This window comes from Chelmon rostratus, chromosome 9, assembly GCF_017976325.1.
Source record: "Chelmon rostratus isolate fCheRos1 chromosome 9, fCheRos1.pri, whole genome shotgun sequence".
Classification (NCBI taxonomy): Eukaryota; Metazoa; Chordata; class Actinopteri; order Chaetodontiformes; family Chaetodontidae; genus Chelmon; species Chelmon rostratus.
Window position 1 is genome coordinate 26389122 of NC_055666.1, and position 19883 is coordinate 26409004.

At 42.6% G+C, this 19883-nt stretch overlaps 1 protein-coding gene across 2 annotated transcripts in view; it reads left to right on the top strand.

The window, feature by feature from the left end:
- fat2 (FAT atypical cadherin 2) overlaps window positions 1-19883 on the top strand; it is a 103928-nt gene that overhangs the window by 73752 nt on the left and 10293 nt on the right. For both annotated transcript variants that reach the window (XM_041943519.1, XM_041943521.1), the window contains exons 23-28: window positions 2598-2755; window positions 8100-8553; window positions 12543-12696; window positions 15597-15696; window positions 15815-15963; window positions 16645-16925. In XM_041943519.1, coding sequence (XP_041799453.1) covers window positions 2598-2755; window positions 8100-8553; window positions 12543-12696; window positions 15597-15696; window positions 15815-15963; window positions 16645-16925 — 1296 coding nt within the window. The remainder of the gene's footprint in view (window positions 1-2597; window positions 2756-8099; window positions 8554-12542; window positions 12697-15596; window positions 15697-15814; window positions 15964-16644; window positions 16926-19883) is intronic.

Sequence of the window (19883 nt, forward strand, 5' to 3'; positions counted from 1 at the left end):
ACAAAGCATGGACAGACGACTTGAGACGCAGCTCAGGATCCGTGGAGCCGTCGACGACCATCTGTCATTCATTTGACTCTTTGGCAGCTGTGAGTGGACGATCGTGTCAATCAACAGCAAACCTAAAAATCTTCAGTGAACTCACCTGAAGCCAGTTGCATTCGGGGAGTTTTTCCTAACTTTTCAGAGATTTCATCTGTAGCTTTGAGGACGAAGTGAGTCTGATATTTGCTCCAGTTTATAATGGATAAAGGAAACGTTCTGCGGTGTCCCCTCAGCGCTGCTGGACTCCCCCAGCAGACCGATCCATCTCCCGTCACTCGGCTCAGACTCAGGAGAGGACAGAGACTTGTAGTGTCAAGGTTTTTGTTGCTGCCTTCTTCTTCTTCTTCTTCTTGTTAAATCCACAGTCAACCCCCATGATTTCATATAAATCACTCAGGACACGGTGAGCATGAATGTGGGCCCTCGGTTAGCGGCTGTACAGCTGACAGAACGTCTATATCATCGAGCAGCGGCGCCACCTCGTCCGATCGTCCTCACTGATTTGTGTTGGCATTCCTGTGAGGATTAGTGGTGTGAGGACAGAATAAAAGTCAGCTAGGGGCTCTCCAGGATATATCCTCATTATCAGCTTATTCAGAGTCTTCTTCCCTCGGGAACATCTTCTGAATGTGTTATCGCCACCGTATTTTGACTATCGGAAACCTCTGTGCTCTTAAGAGACTCTGAGGTTCGGTGATAAGAGGGAGTCGTGTGAGGACGGAGAACAGGTAAGAAAAACATAAGCATCTTAAAAGCAGTAGAGCTCGTGGTGTTAAACTGCGCTTTGTGCTGCTGTGTTGGAAACAGAATCTGAATCAGAAAAGCTTCATGAGGCGAGGGAAGTTTAGCTTTGACGCAGCTTCAGCGTCTCAAACATGAGCATTTGTTGCCTTCCTCTGTTGAATGTCCCTGTAATCTGAATCAAGACATTTGAAGGCCCCACTTGTCAGCTCTGGAATACTGAAATAGTTATTTTCAAGCACATTATGTACTAAACCTTTACTCAATCAATGTTAAAAACAGCTGTCAGCTGCATAATCAACAACAATGAGAGTCACTATAAAGACTTATACACACAAATACACATTAGAAAGGTTAAAGGGCCAATTTGGCAGTGTGAATGAACAATGTCACTATACAAATACTTTTTTACCTTTTTATCATTCAGAGCTCGACTCTAAACTTCCACTTTCTTTGTTTGTCATTAAATTGAAATGTTTATTAGTTGTAAGGTCTTTTTTTTTTAACTTTTGCCCTCGACCTCTCGTTTAAACAGCGATGCTTTGTTTCAAACTTCAAACAGCTGAGGAAGAATCTCCCTCCACACGAAGTCGGTCCGTGGTCCCAACTGGAGACTCTGAGACACCAACAAACTTCAGCAAACAAAATGTTGTTTTTTTGGAGCGCGGCGTGGACCACGAGGTCAAAATGAGAAAAAAAAGTTACTGGATTCAAATCCCACTTCAGGAAAAGTTTGGTTTTTTTTGACCAGCAGACTTCAGGAACGTGTTACTGAACTTCCCCACAGGCATCATTAAAGTTTCATCTGAGAAGCACTAAAAAGGCTGAAGTTTAGTCTGCAGACTAATGCGCTCAGCTTTGCTGTTGGAATCATCAGAGATCCGTTTCCATTCATGAATCCACTCCTCCTCCATTCAGGCCTTCCTCCTCCTTCCTGTTGTCGATGCTTAAGCTTCAGCCGCGGTTCATTCTGCTCCTGTTTTGGCTTTTGGGCATTTTGGTTCTTCAGCTTTTGGCGATTTTCAGTGGAGAAGATCAAAGGTTCTTTCTTTCTTTCTTTCTTTCTGTCTTTCTGTCTTTGCGGTCTTGTCTGTCAGATCTGAGATCACACGTTACATTCAGTTTACACCACGTTTCACACTCAGCTGCCACATTAAGTGGAAAGTGAAGGTGGACTGAGAAAGATTAGCCAAAGGCTTTTTTTGGGGGGGGTGTTTTTCTCTGTTTAAGCTGAGCTGGAATGCGAAAAAGGATCATTTGCTTTTAATCATTCTGTAGTCTGGTGCCTGCAAAAGCTCAGTTAACGAGAACAAAAACCGACGTTCTTCACTCAGCAAGAAGATCGTTTTCCAAAACTGTGAATACATCAAACTTTAAACATTCTGCTTAAAGTGAAATGATGATAAATACAAACTAAAACAGGTGTGGAGTTTATTCACCAGGTACTGTAACACTGTAGCACAGGAATAAGACTGCAGACGGCCATTATTTCCATTAAACTGCTCAGATATATTCAGTCTTTGTTGTCTGAGCCGTTGTTTCACCTGTCCGTGGAAACCGTTGCTCCTCTGGTCGTGGCCTCTTTGCTGGTCGGTTTTGATCAAATCAGATTATGCACTTGTTTTGTTGTTCTCTTGTGAAAAAGACTGATTCCAATTAACAAATCAGCTCATAACAAGCCCAGCTGATGCATGTCGTCCCTTCATGATGTTACTTTTGGTTTGAGGTGCTGTTCTTCAACAAATCAGAGTGACTGTGTGGTTCATCGTCAGGCTGCTGTTTGCTGACTGTCGGCTGTTTCCGTGTTTCAGAGTCGGCGGTGAGGTTCGACGGTAAATCCTACCTGAAGTACCTGCACAGGATGGACGAGGACAACCAGGATTTCAAACTGTCACTGAGGTTCAAGACTTTCCAGGACCAGGGCTTGCTCGTGTCCACCAACGGCACCAAGGACTGGGGAACTCTGCAGGTATATCTCAGTGCGAGGAACGCATGACAGAATGTGTTTTTAACCATTTGTGGTGGATATTTTGTTCCAGACGTTCAGCCTGTTACTGGATGTTATTCGGTTCTGTCCTCCTACAGCTGCTCTCCTGTAGCCTGTTTCATGTTGTATACGTGGCGTGTCGCTGCTGTAGATGGATGGATGGATGGATGGATGGATGGATAGATGGATAGATGGATGGATGGATGGATGGATACTTTATTCATCTCCGAAGAGGAATTTGCAGTTCCAGCAGCTCAAAAGGTGGACACACAAGGGCATGCAAAAAAGAACAAGAACTACTTTCAAGTAATGAACAACTTACGAGTAGAGATCAACTCACTACTAAAGAACAACTTTCAAGTAGGAGGTAAAAATACAATACAAAATACAAAATAACAATATAAGTAAAAATAAAGAACTAGGCTATCCAGGATCAACATCTGTAATACAGGATAAACATTCGAGCAGTTAAATATGTGCATAGTATTGCAGTTGTGCAAAATAACAGTGTGCAATAGTCGGTTTGTCCACACTTGGGTCCAGCATATAGATGTGTGTGTGATAAAGTCCAGCATTTTGATGTGTGTGTGCCCAGTATCTGTGCTCTCAGTACATGTACTCAAGTTCTGAACTTACAATATGATGCTTTGCTGTTCAGTTCTTCTAGGACTCATAACTCAGTCAAACCTGATGCACAGTCAGCATCATCATAATCCAATAATCCAATAACATTCAAGATTTTTTTTATTTTATTTCTAAATGCTTCTTTCACCACAGGTAAACACGTAAAAAGTTAGCGGCAAAACATAGAAGTCCCGCTCAGACTGAATTTACACATTTGAACTCACGTGTTTTGCTGCTTCTGCCGGTGTGTTTGCATGGGTGTATCGGTGTATTTAAAACTGATCCGAGGACAAACCAGTAGAGACATGTATGTCAGTGTTTGTTCTGCTCACATGTGAGATAAAGTTCTCCTCTTTGCCTGTTGGTTAGAAATGTCACAACAGCTCAGCATGATAAAACACACACGAGGCAATTCAATTACGACTAAACGAAGAAGAAAATCATTACGTTTTCAATTCGTTTGAAAGGAGTGTAAATATTTGTTATATTCTCCCCTGAGCTGGCAGGTAATTTATTATGTATTGCTGCGGTGGAGAGATCTCTCTCTTCCTAATTTTCAGGTGCTGTTAGTGTAATGTTGTTGTTTGACACTAATTTACTCTCAGAATGATAAAATCTGAGAGGCCGATTTAATCTACCGGAGATCTCACAGGAGAACGCCAACGACGAGCGACGAGCAAAGACTTTCAAACCAAAATGCTTCCAGCTCAAATGCACAAACACTGCTGCATGCTCTGCTTCAACTGTACCAACTGATACCATCTTAAATGTCAATATTTTCTGTGCTACTTTGTGCCAGCAGTCATGTTATCAGCATAGGTGTCACATCTTTGGAAATATTTGATAACCGGTGAAACATTTTGCGTCTGATCTGTTTGTCCTGTTCTGTGTTTGCTGCGAACACAGATCCCACCGCAGCAGAGCACTCTGCTGGGTATCTGGGTCAACACTGTCAGCATCACGCAGACCTGTTCACACCCTGAAACTTGGCAAATAAAATCAGCTTCATTTAAATGTGTTCTATTGTGGCAACGCTGACATTTCGGACAATGTGCCCTCCTTCGCCGTGACATACCAGCTGTGTCCTGGGCCTTTTCACATCCTCCGAGCTGACGAGAAAACCAGCGTTGGAGTGAGACATTTGGTTGTCCAGTTAATGGTTGTTGTTTTTTTTTTTTAACTGTCCAAACCCCGCTGCTTCTCTTGCCGAATCGTGCGGATCAGGCATGCCTCTGCTTTATCTCTCTGTGGCAGATTGTTTCGCGTGTTTATGTGTAATGAATGCCTGATTGGACATCAGAGGCGGCGGTGACCCCCCCCCCCCCCCAGCCCACATTTAAAGTTTTACATCGGGTTATGAAGCCGGGGACACATGTCTGGCTTTATTATTATTCCCTGCCTTTCCAGTGTACTCAGCTCATCAATGCCCCTTTAACTCGAGCTGTGCGGACGCTGCACATGATACGCACGTTGCCCTTTTCCCTTAAAAAGCACGCCGAGGGAACCAGCGAGACTTCTGCAGGAGTCCTAATGAAAAGCCGTCTTCAGGTTTTATTATCGTGCTTTTTTAGAACCGTCAAGGGAAAGGAAGCTTCAACTGTGTGCTACAATACAAGGTTACTGTACTGTATTAAAGGGGCACGTTGAAAGAGAATAATGAATTGTTGTATTCTTTGAAAGACATGAATAATTCTCTAAACAGATAACAAAAAAAACGTCTCTTTCTATGGACTTGAAATGCAGCATGATGCTTCCCCTCATGGGCTCTTCTCATTTGTGTGACATCCGTGTGCACTCGGGCGGAATATTCAATCATTTTGATTCTCGGAAAACTTCAAAAGCAGCATTCAGTCTTTCCCAAGGTTCCACCTCCTGGGTTTTGGTTCTCGCCTCGCACATGCAAGAATGGGTCCCTGCCCGATTCATTGTGAGCACAAATGGCTTCAAAAGGAATTTCTGAACGTGGTCATCTGAGAAGTCCCTCGCCCGGTTTTTGTGATGACTTCAGAGAAACTTCCTGGAGACACAAGACGCTATTTGTGCGCTTCATTCCCCGCGGGACATGAGCTGCCGTAGCTTCTTATAAAACACCGAATGTCATCAGTATGCTCTGTCAAGCCGCGTCTTTGAAAAAAAAAAAAAATACAAATTGAAGTTCAGACTTATTTGCTGCTGTTAATTCTCTTTTATGCTGCCACACATCTTACTCTCAGTCGTCAGCTTTGAAATGGAAATTGTAGCTGCTTGAATGAAAAGCCGCTGTGGGAAGCTGAGCAGAAGAAGTAAAGGTGACTCGTCGGTGGAAGGAAAACACCGTCCTTGATGAGGAGTGACGGCGCAGGGCTGACGGCAGAGCAGTTTACAGACTCGACAGCGAGCCGAGATTGAGATGCACACTGGTGTGGAATCAGTGGACTAACACTCCCTCACGCAGTCACACAAACTGACGGTCTTTCACGCCACTTCACTCCTTTCATCTTCCTTCGTCTTACTTCAGAGTCTTGCTCAAGGACACAGTAATAAAACATGACCTTTCACTTAGTGGACAAACTATTCCCGCGTTACCAAATGTTATTATGCGCCACAACAAGCAAGTGAGCGCGCTCAGTGAAGCTTTTATCGCCGCTGCGCTGCCTCCTGTACGTTCTCAGTGTTATAACTGTTTGTGTGAGTGTACACATACATGATGTGCAAGCAGAATTCATGAGCGCAGCAGCCGCTGTTGAATACTGAGCTTTGCCCAGCGGTGTTAAAGCTCCCTGCAGGAAGCTCGCAGCGTTAGCGCTCAGGGTCAGTGATTTACGGAGTCCCATAGAGCTTCGGTCCCCGTGGAGTCAGACCTGACACCGCGCCTGCGCTACGTCGCCTGTGCTGATGCTGTAAAATCCTGAGTGCGTCAAACTGTGATATCTCTCCTCAGATATCCACAATAAATCACACCAGGAGTCACACCAAGTCATGTAAAATAGATTAAAAGACAAGCAACAGGCGCCTCGGATGTCTCGAGGTTTTCACTTGTTCCTCTGCCAGCATTTCAGCATCTGTCCACGATAAGCCAAAGCAAGAGCAGCCCTCATCTCCCTCCCCGCTGTGTGTGCTGTCATTGATCCATGTGAAGATTTTCGCAGGTCCAGCCCTCCAAAATTAATCATTCCTGTTCATATTTTTCATCATTCCAGCCAGGGAATTACACAGAAAGCAGCCCAGCAGAGCCCGAATGCTGAGCAATCTATCCGTATTATACTGAGTTTTATAGAAAACAGAAGAATAAAAGCTCCAAGAGAAAATAGATCTGCGAAGCAGAGAGAAAAGCTCATCCTGCTGCAGCAGTTAAACAAGCAGGAGCCGAGCAGATTGGTATCAATAATGCATCACGGCTTTCAGCCTCCAGTGGGGTGATGCTTGGCAATTTGCAAAATACACACTTCATCTGTATATTTAATCGGGAAGATATGAGGAGCCTTCCGTAACATAAAGAAAACATGAATAAAAAAGCTGCTGGCTTGTTAGTTTGTGGGAACGCTGAGCGTGCAGAAGCGTTAAGAGGCTCCTGCTGATGTTGATAGAATGCTGAATGAATGTGCGACTCTGCCCGGAGAGGTGTTGTACAGGGAGAACGTGGGGAGCTCATTTTATTTGTAGCACATCAGACTTCTCAACAAAAAAACAGGCGTGTCCATCTTCTTCTTACAGTCTCCATAGAATGAATGTACACAAACTAAAGTTACCGTAGCTGCTGAGGTATAGTCCATGTGCTCGGACTGTTTTCAGTTTATTATTTCAAGCGATTGCTTCAACCAAGACCTTGGATCAGGTCTGCTGGTGGTTCCAGCCCTGTTTTAATTAAAGGTGAGAGAGTTGAGCTGGTAGTAACACACAAGTACTTTGGCATTAATTTAGGTTGTCAGTTACAGTGGGCTCATCAAGTAGAGTTTGTTCATGAATTAGTCAGTGTCTGCGTTTTGTGCAAAGGCTCAGGGTCCATGGAGGCGATAAAAGCATTCTGTTGTTGCTCTGGAGGGCAGCTATTGGATCTATTATCCTCATGGTATCACAACATAGTTTGGTAACTTGCCCGTTGGACTCAAAACTCCAAAAGCTGATCAGCACAGCTGGGGAAATAATTGGCATTGCTGTCCTCCTCTTCTCTCCAGGAGATATTTTAGGAGACAGTTACGAAGCAGGGCCTGCGACCCAAACCGCATCCTCCAGGTTTAAAACATGGCTACATCTAAATGTTGGTTCTACAGCATTTAAATTAGTATATTTCAACAGAAAGAAGGTCCTAACTAAATGCTGAAATACAACCATTTAAACAATGATTATATGGAACTTGAACATCTACGTGCCTTACACTTTCAGTCCAGTTTTTACCAAGACGTCTAGACGTCTTCTGACCTTCAAACCACCACATCGATGCTTCCGGCTGACTAATAACGCCAGCAGAAACTGCTATAATTGAGCAAAGAAATCAATATAACTGGCACCACAGTATGATGCATAACCATAAAACAACAGGGTCTAAAATGCACGTTAAATGCCAACCGAATGTAAACAGATGATGACAGTAAGAGTATGTTCATCACACCCAGATGTAAATGTTCGTGTTAACATTTGAAAAGAAAGATTTTGACTTATCTTGTTGCTCTGGAGATTCTGAGCATCAGTGTTTTGTTAACTGACCCTCATTTTCTTTCCTCAGTTGACTGATGGGGGGCTGCGGTTCAGCTACAGCTGTGGAAACGCCTCCCCTGATTCCTTACTGATCAGATCTGATCAAGTGTCAGACGCCCATTGGCACGGCGTCCTGCTTGAGGTCAACTCCACCGCCCTCAGACTGACCCTGGACCGGCAACATCCGGCCTTCACCACCCTGGCCGAGCCATGCCGGATGATGCGCTCCCACGGTGCTTTGCTCTTCGCTTCTTCCACCCAGGTCACTGCTCCGGAGGTCCACCAGCATCCTCATAATTTCATCGGCTGCCTAGAGGGCCTGGAGCTCAATGGGGAGCCAATCAGAGCGGGTGACACGGCGGAGTGGGCCGGGCCGGGGAGCAGGAGGGTGTTTGGGGTGTACCAGTGCTGCAGCAGGGCAGGAGCCTGCGACAATAACGCCTGTGAGAATGGAGGGGTCTGCGAGGAGGACGCCAGCGGAGGTGAGTGCACTGAAGAGGTCACCTGACTCCAGTGTAAAGCCTGAAAACTTGGTTTCAGATTTTCTCTGTAACATTAAGTATTCATCTTATTATTATTATGAAGTAAATGTTTATTGCACAATGTAACAGCTATAGAATAATGACACCATCAGCGTTTAGATGGTTCCCTATAAGCCGCGCTCACGCTGCACTTCTGCCAACGGCTACGATCTCCCAGGAAAATGAAGGTTTGATGTAGAGCACAAAGTCGGGCTTGACTGGATCCACTCGTTCGTATGAAAATCAACAGACAGAAAATATGTTTGCACCGTCTCTGCAGTGCAGTTTCTGTCATTTTGCAGAAACATACAATCACATGATACCAAACTAGTTTGCTTTTCTCAGCACATACAGAAGAATTATTCTCTGCTTTCATGTCTCCATTAAGGACTAAATGAAGGAGCTCACACATTTTTTCCTACTGTTTTCTTCTACTCCTCCTCCACCCGACACCAACCCCTGCTGTAGTCAAACTGTTATTACTACATATAAAATCACGACAATTTCCTGTTACCTCTGCAGTGAACATGTTTCTTTCTTCTCTCTCATTCCCAAAGTCATGTTGGTCATGTCTTCATGGAAAATTGGAAACAAATGCAGTGTCCTGTGTTGCTGGTGGTTTCTCAGCTACATTAAGGTGTAAACCTACCAGAAAATAACATACAGAAATAAAGAAAGATGATAACTCAGTCAACTCAACACAACCTGTACTTTTTAAGACAGCTCTAAAAAGACAAATTTTACGAGTTCATGCATCTGCTGCAAACTCTGGAGACTAAAACCAGTAAGATCGACAGATTTAAAACAGATGGATTTTAATCCTAGCACAGCCAAGCTGACCAGTTTGATTCAGAATAAATATCTGATTTTCTTCCAAAAGCGTCCCAAGTGGGACAGTTGAGACCACCAGATGTGGATTAATCCACGGCTGAAAACAGCCTCAGTTTCAGTAACTTCAGCTAAAAACTACCACTGCTGGAGGGAATAACGGAGACTTAAAAAAAAAAAAATAAAATAAACTTTGAACTTAATGATAATTATAAAAAACTTTTTATGTATTTGTATAGCACCTTTCATTCAGGAATGGCAGCTCAAAGTGCTTTACAAAAAAGAAATGGACATAAAAACAAGCAAAAGAAAAAAAATTGAGAATAAAACCCACTTGATAATGATGATAACGATGAAATTAAAAATAAAGAGAATTTATAAAACTACACAATAAAATATTAAAATCAAGGTAAAAATAGAGTAGAACAAGGATGCAAATGAAAACAAGGATAAAGCATTCACAAATCAAATCAGCATAAAATAATAAAATATAGGTAAAAATAAAAAAGTACAGCAGGAGTCAAAGCAAAAAGTTTCAGACGATTTCCGTCCTCAGTAGCAACAGATAAGGAAAAGCACTGATCAGCTAACTGAGGACATTTTTGGTCATTCTTTACAAAAAGATAAATATAGAATAAACGCAGCCTAATCCTTCAAACCAAGCGGCAATTCTGGACCAGCATTCTTTCCTGCATATCCCGGTTCTTATTATCTTACAAGGAATTAGCAGGAAATACGGCAGTTTCCAACTATGAAATCTAACAAAGTTCTTCGGTACATCCTCTCAGTCAGGGACGAGCCACAACTCTGTCTTAAAGATTAGTGTGGCCTGAAATCCTTATCAGGCTCTCTCTCCCTTTATGTGGCTGCTTGCTTTACTACTTTTAGGTTATCACGAATTGGCCGAATGCTTCAGTTCTTACCTGCAATGTCTGCTTGTTTTTGTTTATTCAATTTTTTTTTGCATTATCACGAAAGAGGATGTCGGGCAGCTTGCCTTATTCTGTACTTAGAACAGCAGTGAAAAGCACGCCTGCGATATTACAGATAAAAGCCAGGAGCTTTAAAATAATATTCCTGTGGTGAGTCTGCGGCTCAGAGCGGCAATATGTTCTGTTTCTAGGAAGGTGGATATGAAGCCGAACATAAAGCCGTGAAGACGACACAGATCTGTGCGCCTTGGAAGAACGATGGAAACAAATAAACCCTAAAGCTGTTATCAAAAGCCTGCCACCTGCTGGTTCTCTTTACCTGTTGGGTCACCCAGCCGCATAATTTTGTACTATAATAAAATGTCCACTGTGGCCCGTGTGGACACCAGACAGAAGGTCACAGCCAGGTATTACTTTTCTCAGGACTTTATTCATCATCACGCCAAATCACATCTCAGTTATGCTTCAGGCACGAGGTCTGGGCTGCGATGCTGAACGAGTAAATATTATTTCCCAGAAGATCCTTCCAGATCGAGAAAATGTAATCACACAGGCAGGAAAAACAATGAAGGCTGTGGATGTTTCTTTCTTTCTACTCAGAATATGAAGTTGATCTCCTGCTGTTTCACTGAGGCTTCGGTTTTGTTTACTTCCTGAGTAAAACGGGACATGACATTAAAAAAAAAGCAACAGGGTGGATGTAGACAGTGAGGTTTAACTTCCTCTTTATGAGGCCTAACGTTATGAAGGAAAGAAACACGTCCTTCTAAAATGAGATAACACAAAGACACAATCAGCTGCCTGTAAACCTGAAACCAGACCCCATCACAGCACAGACCGAGAAGAGGTCAAAGGTTATCAGACTGAGTCAGTGGAGAGGGGAAAAGATGGAGCAGGACATCCCCGTCACAACACCAGAGCTCACGTTCCCCTGTTTAACTGGATGTGACCATGTTTGGGGTCACATGATGACATCTGAGCCGGTCCATTTGCCGAACAAGCCGGGGGAGATGCGACTGAAAGTAGAGCCTGAATGATTCTGGATTTGTCCGCCAGATATTGATATTTGAGAAATATAATGTAGCGTAATGTAAATGTAGCGTAAACTGACAGTTTAGATCAGAAGCCCTTAAATTTGGTTGTTAAAAAACAAAGCAGGACATTTTTCAGTTCAAACATTAACGTGTCAGGACTCGATATTATATGACTTTAATCGCAGGGTCAGTTTTGGCTAAAAATAGTGTGTGTGTGAGTGTAAATGCTCTCTTTGGACGAATGCAAATGACAAAAAAGCAGAAGGATCCCACAGGCAGGCGCAATATCAGTGATAAAACTGTATATATATAACTGGTTTCATTCCAAAACACCTCCAAAATGTTCCCTTTTGGAGACATTTTTGCTGTGTTTACCTGCATAAATAATTCTTTTACAGGGAGAACAAAAAAGTGTCTATCTAAAAGTGCCTTAAAACTCCAATAAAACGATATTGTTTTTCTTAATTTGACAAATCTTGAGGACACGTAGCTTAAAAAAAATCTGTCGTTTGCTTGAACTTTTAAACTTCCAAAATTCCAGCTCCGCCATCAACAACCACCAAATCTTAAAGTGTAATATTCTTTTTCCCGTTGGCACTTTTTTTACATTTTCCAAACACTGCCGTCTCTCCATGTTTGAAAATGCAGAGTAACAAAAAGAAAATGAGAGTTTTGTCCCTTCGTCAGAAAACAGCTCGAGTCCTTGTTGCGTTCGGGTCCATTTCAGGCTCCCGTGCGTGTAAATTGGTCTGTTTCCTCCTCTTAAGGTGGTTTTCTCCTGATCTGATTGATGATGCAGGATGGATCTAGAAAACCGCTCTTACTCTTTGATCGTGGTGACACAACACGTCAGATGTTCCCTGTTGATGCTTTAGATCGGTCAGAGCATTTCTGTGAAGCGGCTGCCTCGTCACTGCTGGACGTGATGTCACGTTGTCTGTTTTTGACCGGTTATACACAGCGAGAAGAAAAACAGTGCTCAAGTTTTTCTTGGGTGAATTTTTTCCCCTGTAAATATCAAACACACACACGTGCTCTTTGGCTAGATCAGGCTGACCTTTGCTTTGATTATTTACTGCCTGTAGGGGAAACCGGCCGGGGCTTTGATCAGTCGCTCTTGTCTCAGACGTCTGGGTGTGTTTTATTTACTCTGCAGAGCCGCGCTGCAGGTGTGCAGGACTCTTCCACGGCACCCGCTGCGAGCTGCCTGACAACCCGTGTGCCTCCCAGCCATGTGCCCACGGCAGGGTGTGCATACCCAAGGCTCAAGGTTACATGTGCAACTGCTCGCTGGACAACGCCGAAGCACGGTAAACACACACGCGCATTTTATTTATTTATTACTATTTATTTATTAATCAAGGTGCAATGTGTAAGATGTGTCCAGAATTTTGGTCTAAAATGTAGAAAAAAAATGAACTAATGTCATCAACAGAATATGAAGAAGGTTGCATACTTGTGGTTTACTTGCAGAGATATCCACTGCAGTTAGCATGCTAACCAGCTAGCCCCGGCGAGTCCTGTCTCGTAATACCACTTTGTAAGACGGGCGTAATTGTCAAGAGTTTGTGTCCAGTTTCCATCAAAACACTTCAGAAGCTTTTACAGAACAAAATGATGAGGCCACGTCTGACTTCTTCATGACTCTTCTTCATAATGAAAATGCTCAACATGTATTAAGATATTCAGTGTTCAAACTATCTCTTCAAAGCCCAAAATATTCAGCATTTGCAGTATTAGCCATCATCAGTGCTGAGGTGATTTATTATCAGTCAACTATTTAGACTTTGAGTCATTTCCCAAGTAAAAATGCCAGCTTTTTGCTACCTCTGGGCATTGCTTCCACACCATTTCTTCATGACGCACAGTGTGTGCCAACTTGAAATGATGGCTCCATGCAGCACTTCAACAGGATGCCACATGCACCAACATCCCTGCAAACAGGACAGACTGATAAAAACATATTCACATGGCTCGTAGTGGTTAACTCCAAATGGAAAAGGTACAGTAACTTGTCTGCCCACACTTGCAGAAAAGCCGTAAAAAGGAGTTTGTCCCAGCATCTCTGCCGAGTGCAGCTCCCGTACTCGCCAAGCAGCATCACTAACGCCGCGTCTACAGAGGAGGCGTAGCGTTAGCAGCACGTTAGAATCTAGAATAGAACAATAACAATTAATTAGTTTTGTCTTCATAATATGTAATTGTTAACTTTGGCTGCGATGCCCCAATACATCTGTATTTATCAAGGCCAAAGTGGCCTAAAAATGACTTAATTCCACGCTTGTGCGCCTTCAGAGAACTCAGTTTCTTGGGGATTAAACTTTTATCATAACTGAGAACTGATGGCTAGAGCCACAAAAGTGAAATACAAGTTGTAATTAACTGGATTCTCCCATAATATTTCTAGACTAAATGATTCAATTAAATAATCCAAAACAAAAGATTAACAAGTGAGGAAGATAAATTACCTGCAGCTGCAACTCTCCCAAATGTATTGTGGTCAAACAGATCAAGTATAGCCACAGAATCATAATCAGATACATGTGGATATTATCATGATTCCTCTCTCTCATTGAACTCTCATTAATATGCAACATCATTTACACTGCAGTCCTTGCTTGCGTTTCAAAATCTGTGCACGGCCTTGCATTTGCATGTGTATGTGATTGGACACATACTCTTAACTGTAACGCACGCACACACACACACACACACGAGCACGCTGTCAGATCATCACAGACTTTGTTCATCAAGCCACCAGCTAGTTGTATTCCGTTCACACCACCAACGGCTGATGAACAGAACAGTCACGTTCCAATGAAATTACAGCAGCATTTGCATATTCCTCCTTTCATTAAGGCCGCCTGCAAAATTGCATCTCTCCTCGCGGGTATGAACAGCGGTCCACGTTCCAGGTAGGGTTTTGATTAACTCAGTGAGTGAAAAATGACCACCGCTGGATTGGCAATTGCAGGAAGTGGGAGTTTGCCGTGTGACATGTAAAATGCAGATATATGTTTTATCATGCTGTGAAGGTTTATTGATCGGTCTGATAATTATTGTAACATGTGCGTCACAATGTCATCGGTCTGTGCAGTGAACACCGTTCACACGATCCACTAGTCATCCATTCAAAGAGCGTCCAATGCAAAGAAAATAGACTCGACAAGACAGTTCATTGAAAAACATTTCTCTCTTTCTGTCCAAGAAAAAAATACTGAATGGCACACTTCATTCTGCTGGAGTACACTTTCAGTGCTGTACAGTAAGAGGATTCAACACCAGGGGAAAGTGAGTGGCTAAAGCTGAACAACAGGCAGTTATATGTAAAACAAAATGATATGGTATGGCAGCAGCAGTACTCTGCAATCAGAACTCTGCCAGCAGGTCCTGAGGGTCGTGTTTTGTGCCTGGGCCTGGAAGATTGAGGGCCACAGTGAAGCCCTCAGTATCATCAGCCAAATTTAACCTTCACTCCCTGGCCAAGGTGGCAGCCTTTGTGCTCTTCACTGTAGCACTCTGGTTCAGACACAGCAGTTTGGTCATGAACACCAACTGTTTGAACCCATTTTTGGCCACAATTCCACAATTTGCAAAGTCCAAGTGATGGAAAAACGCACATGCATGTCGCCTCTGTCATGGAAAAAGTTTGAAACAGAAACATGCATAACAAGTACTACATGTTAACTGTATTTTAACTGTAAATGTCAGCATACAAACTGTTCGCATGTTACCATGCCAACAAGCTAAAACGTTGAATGTTTCACACTAATCATTAGTATGTTAACATGCTAAAACTATCATGCTAACATGACAAATGCTACATTCTAAATGGCAGCATTTTAAGGTAAAATTCTGACATTTAGCATTTAGCATATTAACATTATCCTTCATCTCAAAGCCAAATCGGACGATTTAGCTGAGCCTGACAAGCTAACTGTGAAATGCCACATTCCTAAAATGATCGCAGGATGAACCTTTTTGTCTTACATAATAACGCTTCCTTTGATGCAACGTGATGAGCATAACAGCCTCACGGGGCTGCTAGCATAGCTACAGACTTTTGGTCCCTGAGCGTTTATAGCAGAGCTCCCACACTGCCAGGATTAAGTCACATTGTCCTGCACCCACCAAATAACAGGACGCTACATGCAAAAATCAATCCTGTCATCACCAAATGTCCTGAATCTAATCTCTCCCACTCTTACAGGTGCCACAATCAGGTAGAAGTCTGTTCGCCCAATCCGTGTCCAGGAGGCTTTGATTGTAAGGTTACTGATGGCTCCATCCACTGCGACCCGCTGCCTCAGGTAAGTCAGAACAGCATCTTTCATTTCCCGTCTTTCAAGTCTCACAGACACCTGAGTTTTTTGAGCTAGCTGAGGGATATGATGTTTAAAATCAACATCTGTCATCTCAATCTGTCAGGTGTCTCCAGTGATCGGTTATATGGAAATCATGGAGATCAGTGCCAGTGTGCTCGGATTGCTCTTCCTGGTTGGCATCTTTGTTTGCGTCAGGAAACGCTACGTTCAGCAGAAGAAGAAAAAACCTGTCTGTGTCCAGGACTCCAATGGGTAAGAGCTTATTTTTCTTAGTCTCAAATGAAGTTCAAATCTCCCCAACATGTTCCGCTAGTCCAGGTTTGAAGACAAAAACTAAACACCACAGTGCTCAATTGCCGTTTCATAGTTAATATTTAAAGTTTGGAAATTCATCTGGAGATTCTGAAAGCAAAACTTGCAGCCGTCATGACTTTCTGCTCTGTGTATTGTTATCAATGTGTATTTAATGGACATCCAAGGTGGAGGTAGCTGACTAGGAAGAGAAAGCAGAATTTCTTAGTTATACAACTGTGAAGTTGTGCAGGGACATCAGAAGAAACTCTCTTGGAAAGATGTTTTACTTGCAACACAGCAAGCTAAGAATTGATCTGCTCCTCAATTTTCCAAACATTATTTTTCCATTCACCTCCAACATCCCAAACATCTGGAGCTGGGTCGATCAACTGTAAGTGACTAGAGGGTAAGGGATGTACAAACATGCCATAATGGATTACTGTTAACAAACAACTGTCGTCCAACAGTCACTAAGCAGCATGATCTTTCATTTGGACTTGAAATGGTTCCGTCCAGCTTTTTATAAAAACTGACCCAACAAAACTTCTTTGGAAGAAAAGAGCACGCTTATAAAGGCGGCAAGAATTTGGGCATCAGTAATTACTCCACAAATAACGTACACTTTTTTCACACCCACAGCTACTTCCAGCACAGCCTGGCCAAGAGCCTCAAAGCCGACAACCAGGAAGTCAACCCCATAGAGATGAGCTCATTGGTCGGTCCCATCAACGACCTCGACCACACGCCGTTCAGGTCGCTTCGCCCACGAAGCCAGATCAGTTCGTCAGGAGGTGGGGTTTCCTCTCAGAAGACACAGGGGCCGGTCGTGTGCAGTGTTGCCCCCAACCTTCCCGCCAGGCCACCGTCCAGCTCCGACAATGACTCCATCAGGAAGAACCACTGGGATATGGACTATGAAGGTGCGTCTTTATGTGCGTTTGTATGGTTTTAAGATGATGTCCATGAGCACACTTTTTGTGTTTATTCTGGAAGAGTCATGCAAACCAATGTTCTGAAAGAACCAACTTTCAGGGTTGCAAATATCTGCCTCAAAATTACAGTGCTGCTCAGGTTACAGCTGTTATTTCACTGTCTTACACAAATACTAACAGGAAAATACTGTATGCAACAGATCATTATGACAGCAATCAGACTGAGATGGCTGATTTAAATTTGAAAAATGTCACAAAATGTAGAATAACGTCTTCTATTTTGAAGTCTGGAGCAATCTGTAATTTTTCCAGTGTGAACATGCGATGCACTGAAATCTCGTGTAACACACGACAACTGTACTGTCACATGTGTGTTTTTTCACTCAGGGCATCTCTGTTAGCAGTTAGCAGCGCAGTTGATGTGTTGATGTCAAGTTAATGGTAAAAAATAATTTAATCGCCACACACTTTGCAAAATCGTTTGGGAAAATGTCAACTGCACTGAAGGAAAAAAAAAACGCTAATGACCTGTAAAGTAAATCAATGGCATTCTCCGTCATGCTGCAAAGCCACACGGCAACACAAAAGGTCACCACATGCTGAATTATTCAGTCATTCAAGGTCATTGTAAGCAAGTATTTAATTGTCATGCGGAGTGGCGCATCATGGGAAACATCAGACCGCCTGCAGAGTCGTCTGTCAACACACAACGCTGATTAAACTCTGGCGGATGAAACATTCATAGACGAGGCCGACTGGACGCGATAACATCAGGAAATAAAGTGATTTCTGTTTCATCGCTCAGCATGTCTTCATTTTCCACTTAATCTTTCTGCAGCTGATTCTCCTCCCTCCATCTTTTTTCTTCTACGACATTGTCTATATTCTACACATCTCACATTCTATATTCTGTTATACCCCCCCCCCCATCTGCTTTGTCTTTTTTTTTTTTTTTTTTGCTCTTTTCTCCGGAGCGCTCTGTCCTTTGGATTTGTTGCTCTCACTCCATCTTTTCTTTCGCAGTCCTTCCTCTCGCTGCTCTTCTAAATCTCTCTCAACGGGCCTCACGCGAGTCTCGTACGAACAAATTTGTTCAGAGAGATGTGCTTGTATTGGAATTTATGCCTCCAGCGTAAACAAGCAAACATAGAATTGATCACACAAAAGTAATCCATCAAAACTAAGTTTATAAATGTGCCTTTAACTGATGTTTTATAAATCACTTTAAAACTTTAATATTTTGATCCCGTCACACATTCAGTGTCTCATCATAATTTGATCTCCACCATGTATGTGTGTGGCGTGCACGTTCTCACCTCATTGTTTTATAAATACAAATGTATTAATGGGAAACTTCTTATTAAATCCACATATATGACCCAGGAAGTTCTGTTTTACTCTTGGGTTACATTTTTTGTGCATGCAATAACCACAATGTGATAAAGATTGCTTTGAATATTTTGCTAATGAAAACATTGAAAAGGTGGAATTCACAACATTTTGTTCATCATGTTAGTTTAATCAGGAGGGTTTGCTGAATCTGTCGTGGTTCACTTGTAAGCAAACCTCAAAGGAAGAAGAGGTCCCATTGTCTTCCTACCCTGTTTTATTCTTATAGATCACGCATCTGCTGTCATTTCTCTGTTGCACCCTCCGTCCCTTGTTCTCCACCCTTCTCTCCTCGTTTATTCCTCCCTCTATCTCCCTCTGGTCTATTTGTCTTGTTCTCCTCCTGACACACTCACTCCATGTCTTTCTCCCCTTTTGTCCTTCTTTCACGCTCTGTCTGTCCACCTTCCCTTCCTCACATTCCTTCTCTCTGCTTTTGTGTGCTTTTTTTTTCCTCTTGTAAGAAATCAATACAGCTGAGCCATGACTCATACATCCACTGCTATGTTCTCGCGACAGATGAAGAGAGGCAGATCAGGCGTTCGTCATGCCATCTCTCCCCAGGCAACGCCCGCCTGGCAGGTCATTCATCTGCTTGACCTTATCACAGAGAATAAAGGACACGCTCCTGTCGTTTTTCACTTGTTATCCGGGCTCGTTGTTTAGTGGGGACAGCGGCTGAATCCTCTCCACTTTGCTTCTCATTCGCCCTGTGACCCTGGTGCTAAATCTAAAAAATCTTTTATGGCTCTTGGCCACACATGACATGTTCTGTGGACATATCATGTGATTCCCCTTAGACGTGCAAAACTGGTTAAAGATTTTGGAATAAGCATGTCCAATAAGCATGTCTAATGCATAATGTCTAGTAAAGAGTTACAGGCTGAAAAAAAAAGAACGTAATCGGCCCTCCATCAACATTACTGAATCTGTGTTGAAGAATCCAAGCACAAAGCCCCATCAAACTGTCAGCCATCATGAAATGATTTATGGCTACCAAACGCCAAGAAGCTAAAATTATATGGTGCTGGAAAGACAAAGAGAAAAGTGAAAACAGAACGTACAAGCACAAAATAAGATTTGCTTTTGTTCCAAAGAAGAATATATTTGTAGAAAGTATTACTTTTTACATCAAGACAACAATAAAATATGAATATCTTTGTTGTCACTGCATGCAGAAATTCTAAGGTTTGCTCTTTGCTTTGATCAAAACCCTCCAAAACATCAACCAGATGATGTTATTTTGACATTGCTGCATTTACAATATACTTAAAAATGATGAGAAATGTGAGAGAGAAATGAAAAATAAGGCTGGTGGTTTGTCTTACTGCCACCAAATGCGAAAAAAAAGACCTCGCTCCCTTGTCTGTGGCTCCCAGCCAACAGATCATGAACATAGTTTCCTGTTTTTAAATTCTCAAAAATGTCCTAATTTGATACAGAAAACATCTGTGGAGGAATGTTTCTCACTTTTAGCACATACTAAATTGCAGAATTGTGCATTTTTAGTCTAAATCATAGATTTGGTTCTCCATTTTCAAGCTTTTTATCCTGTTT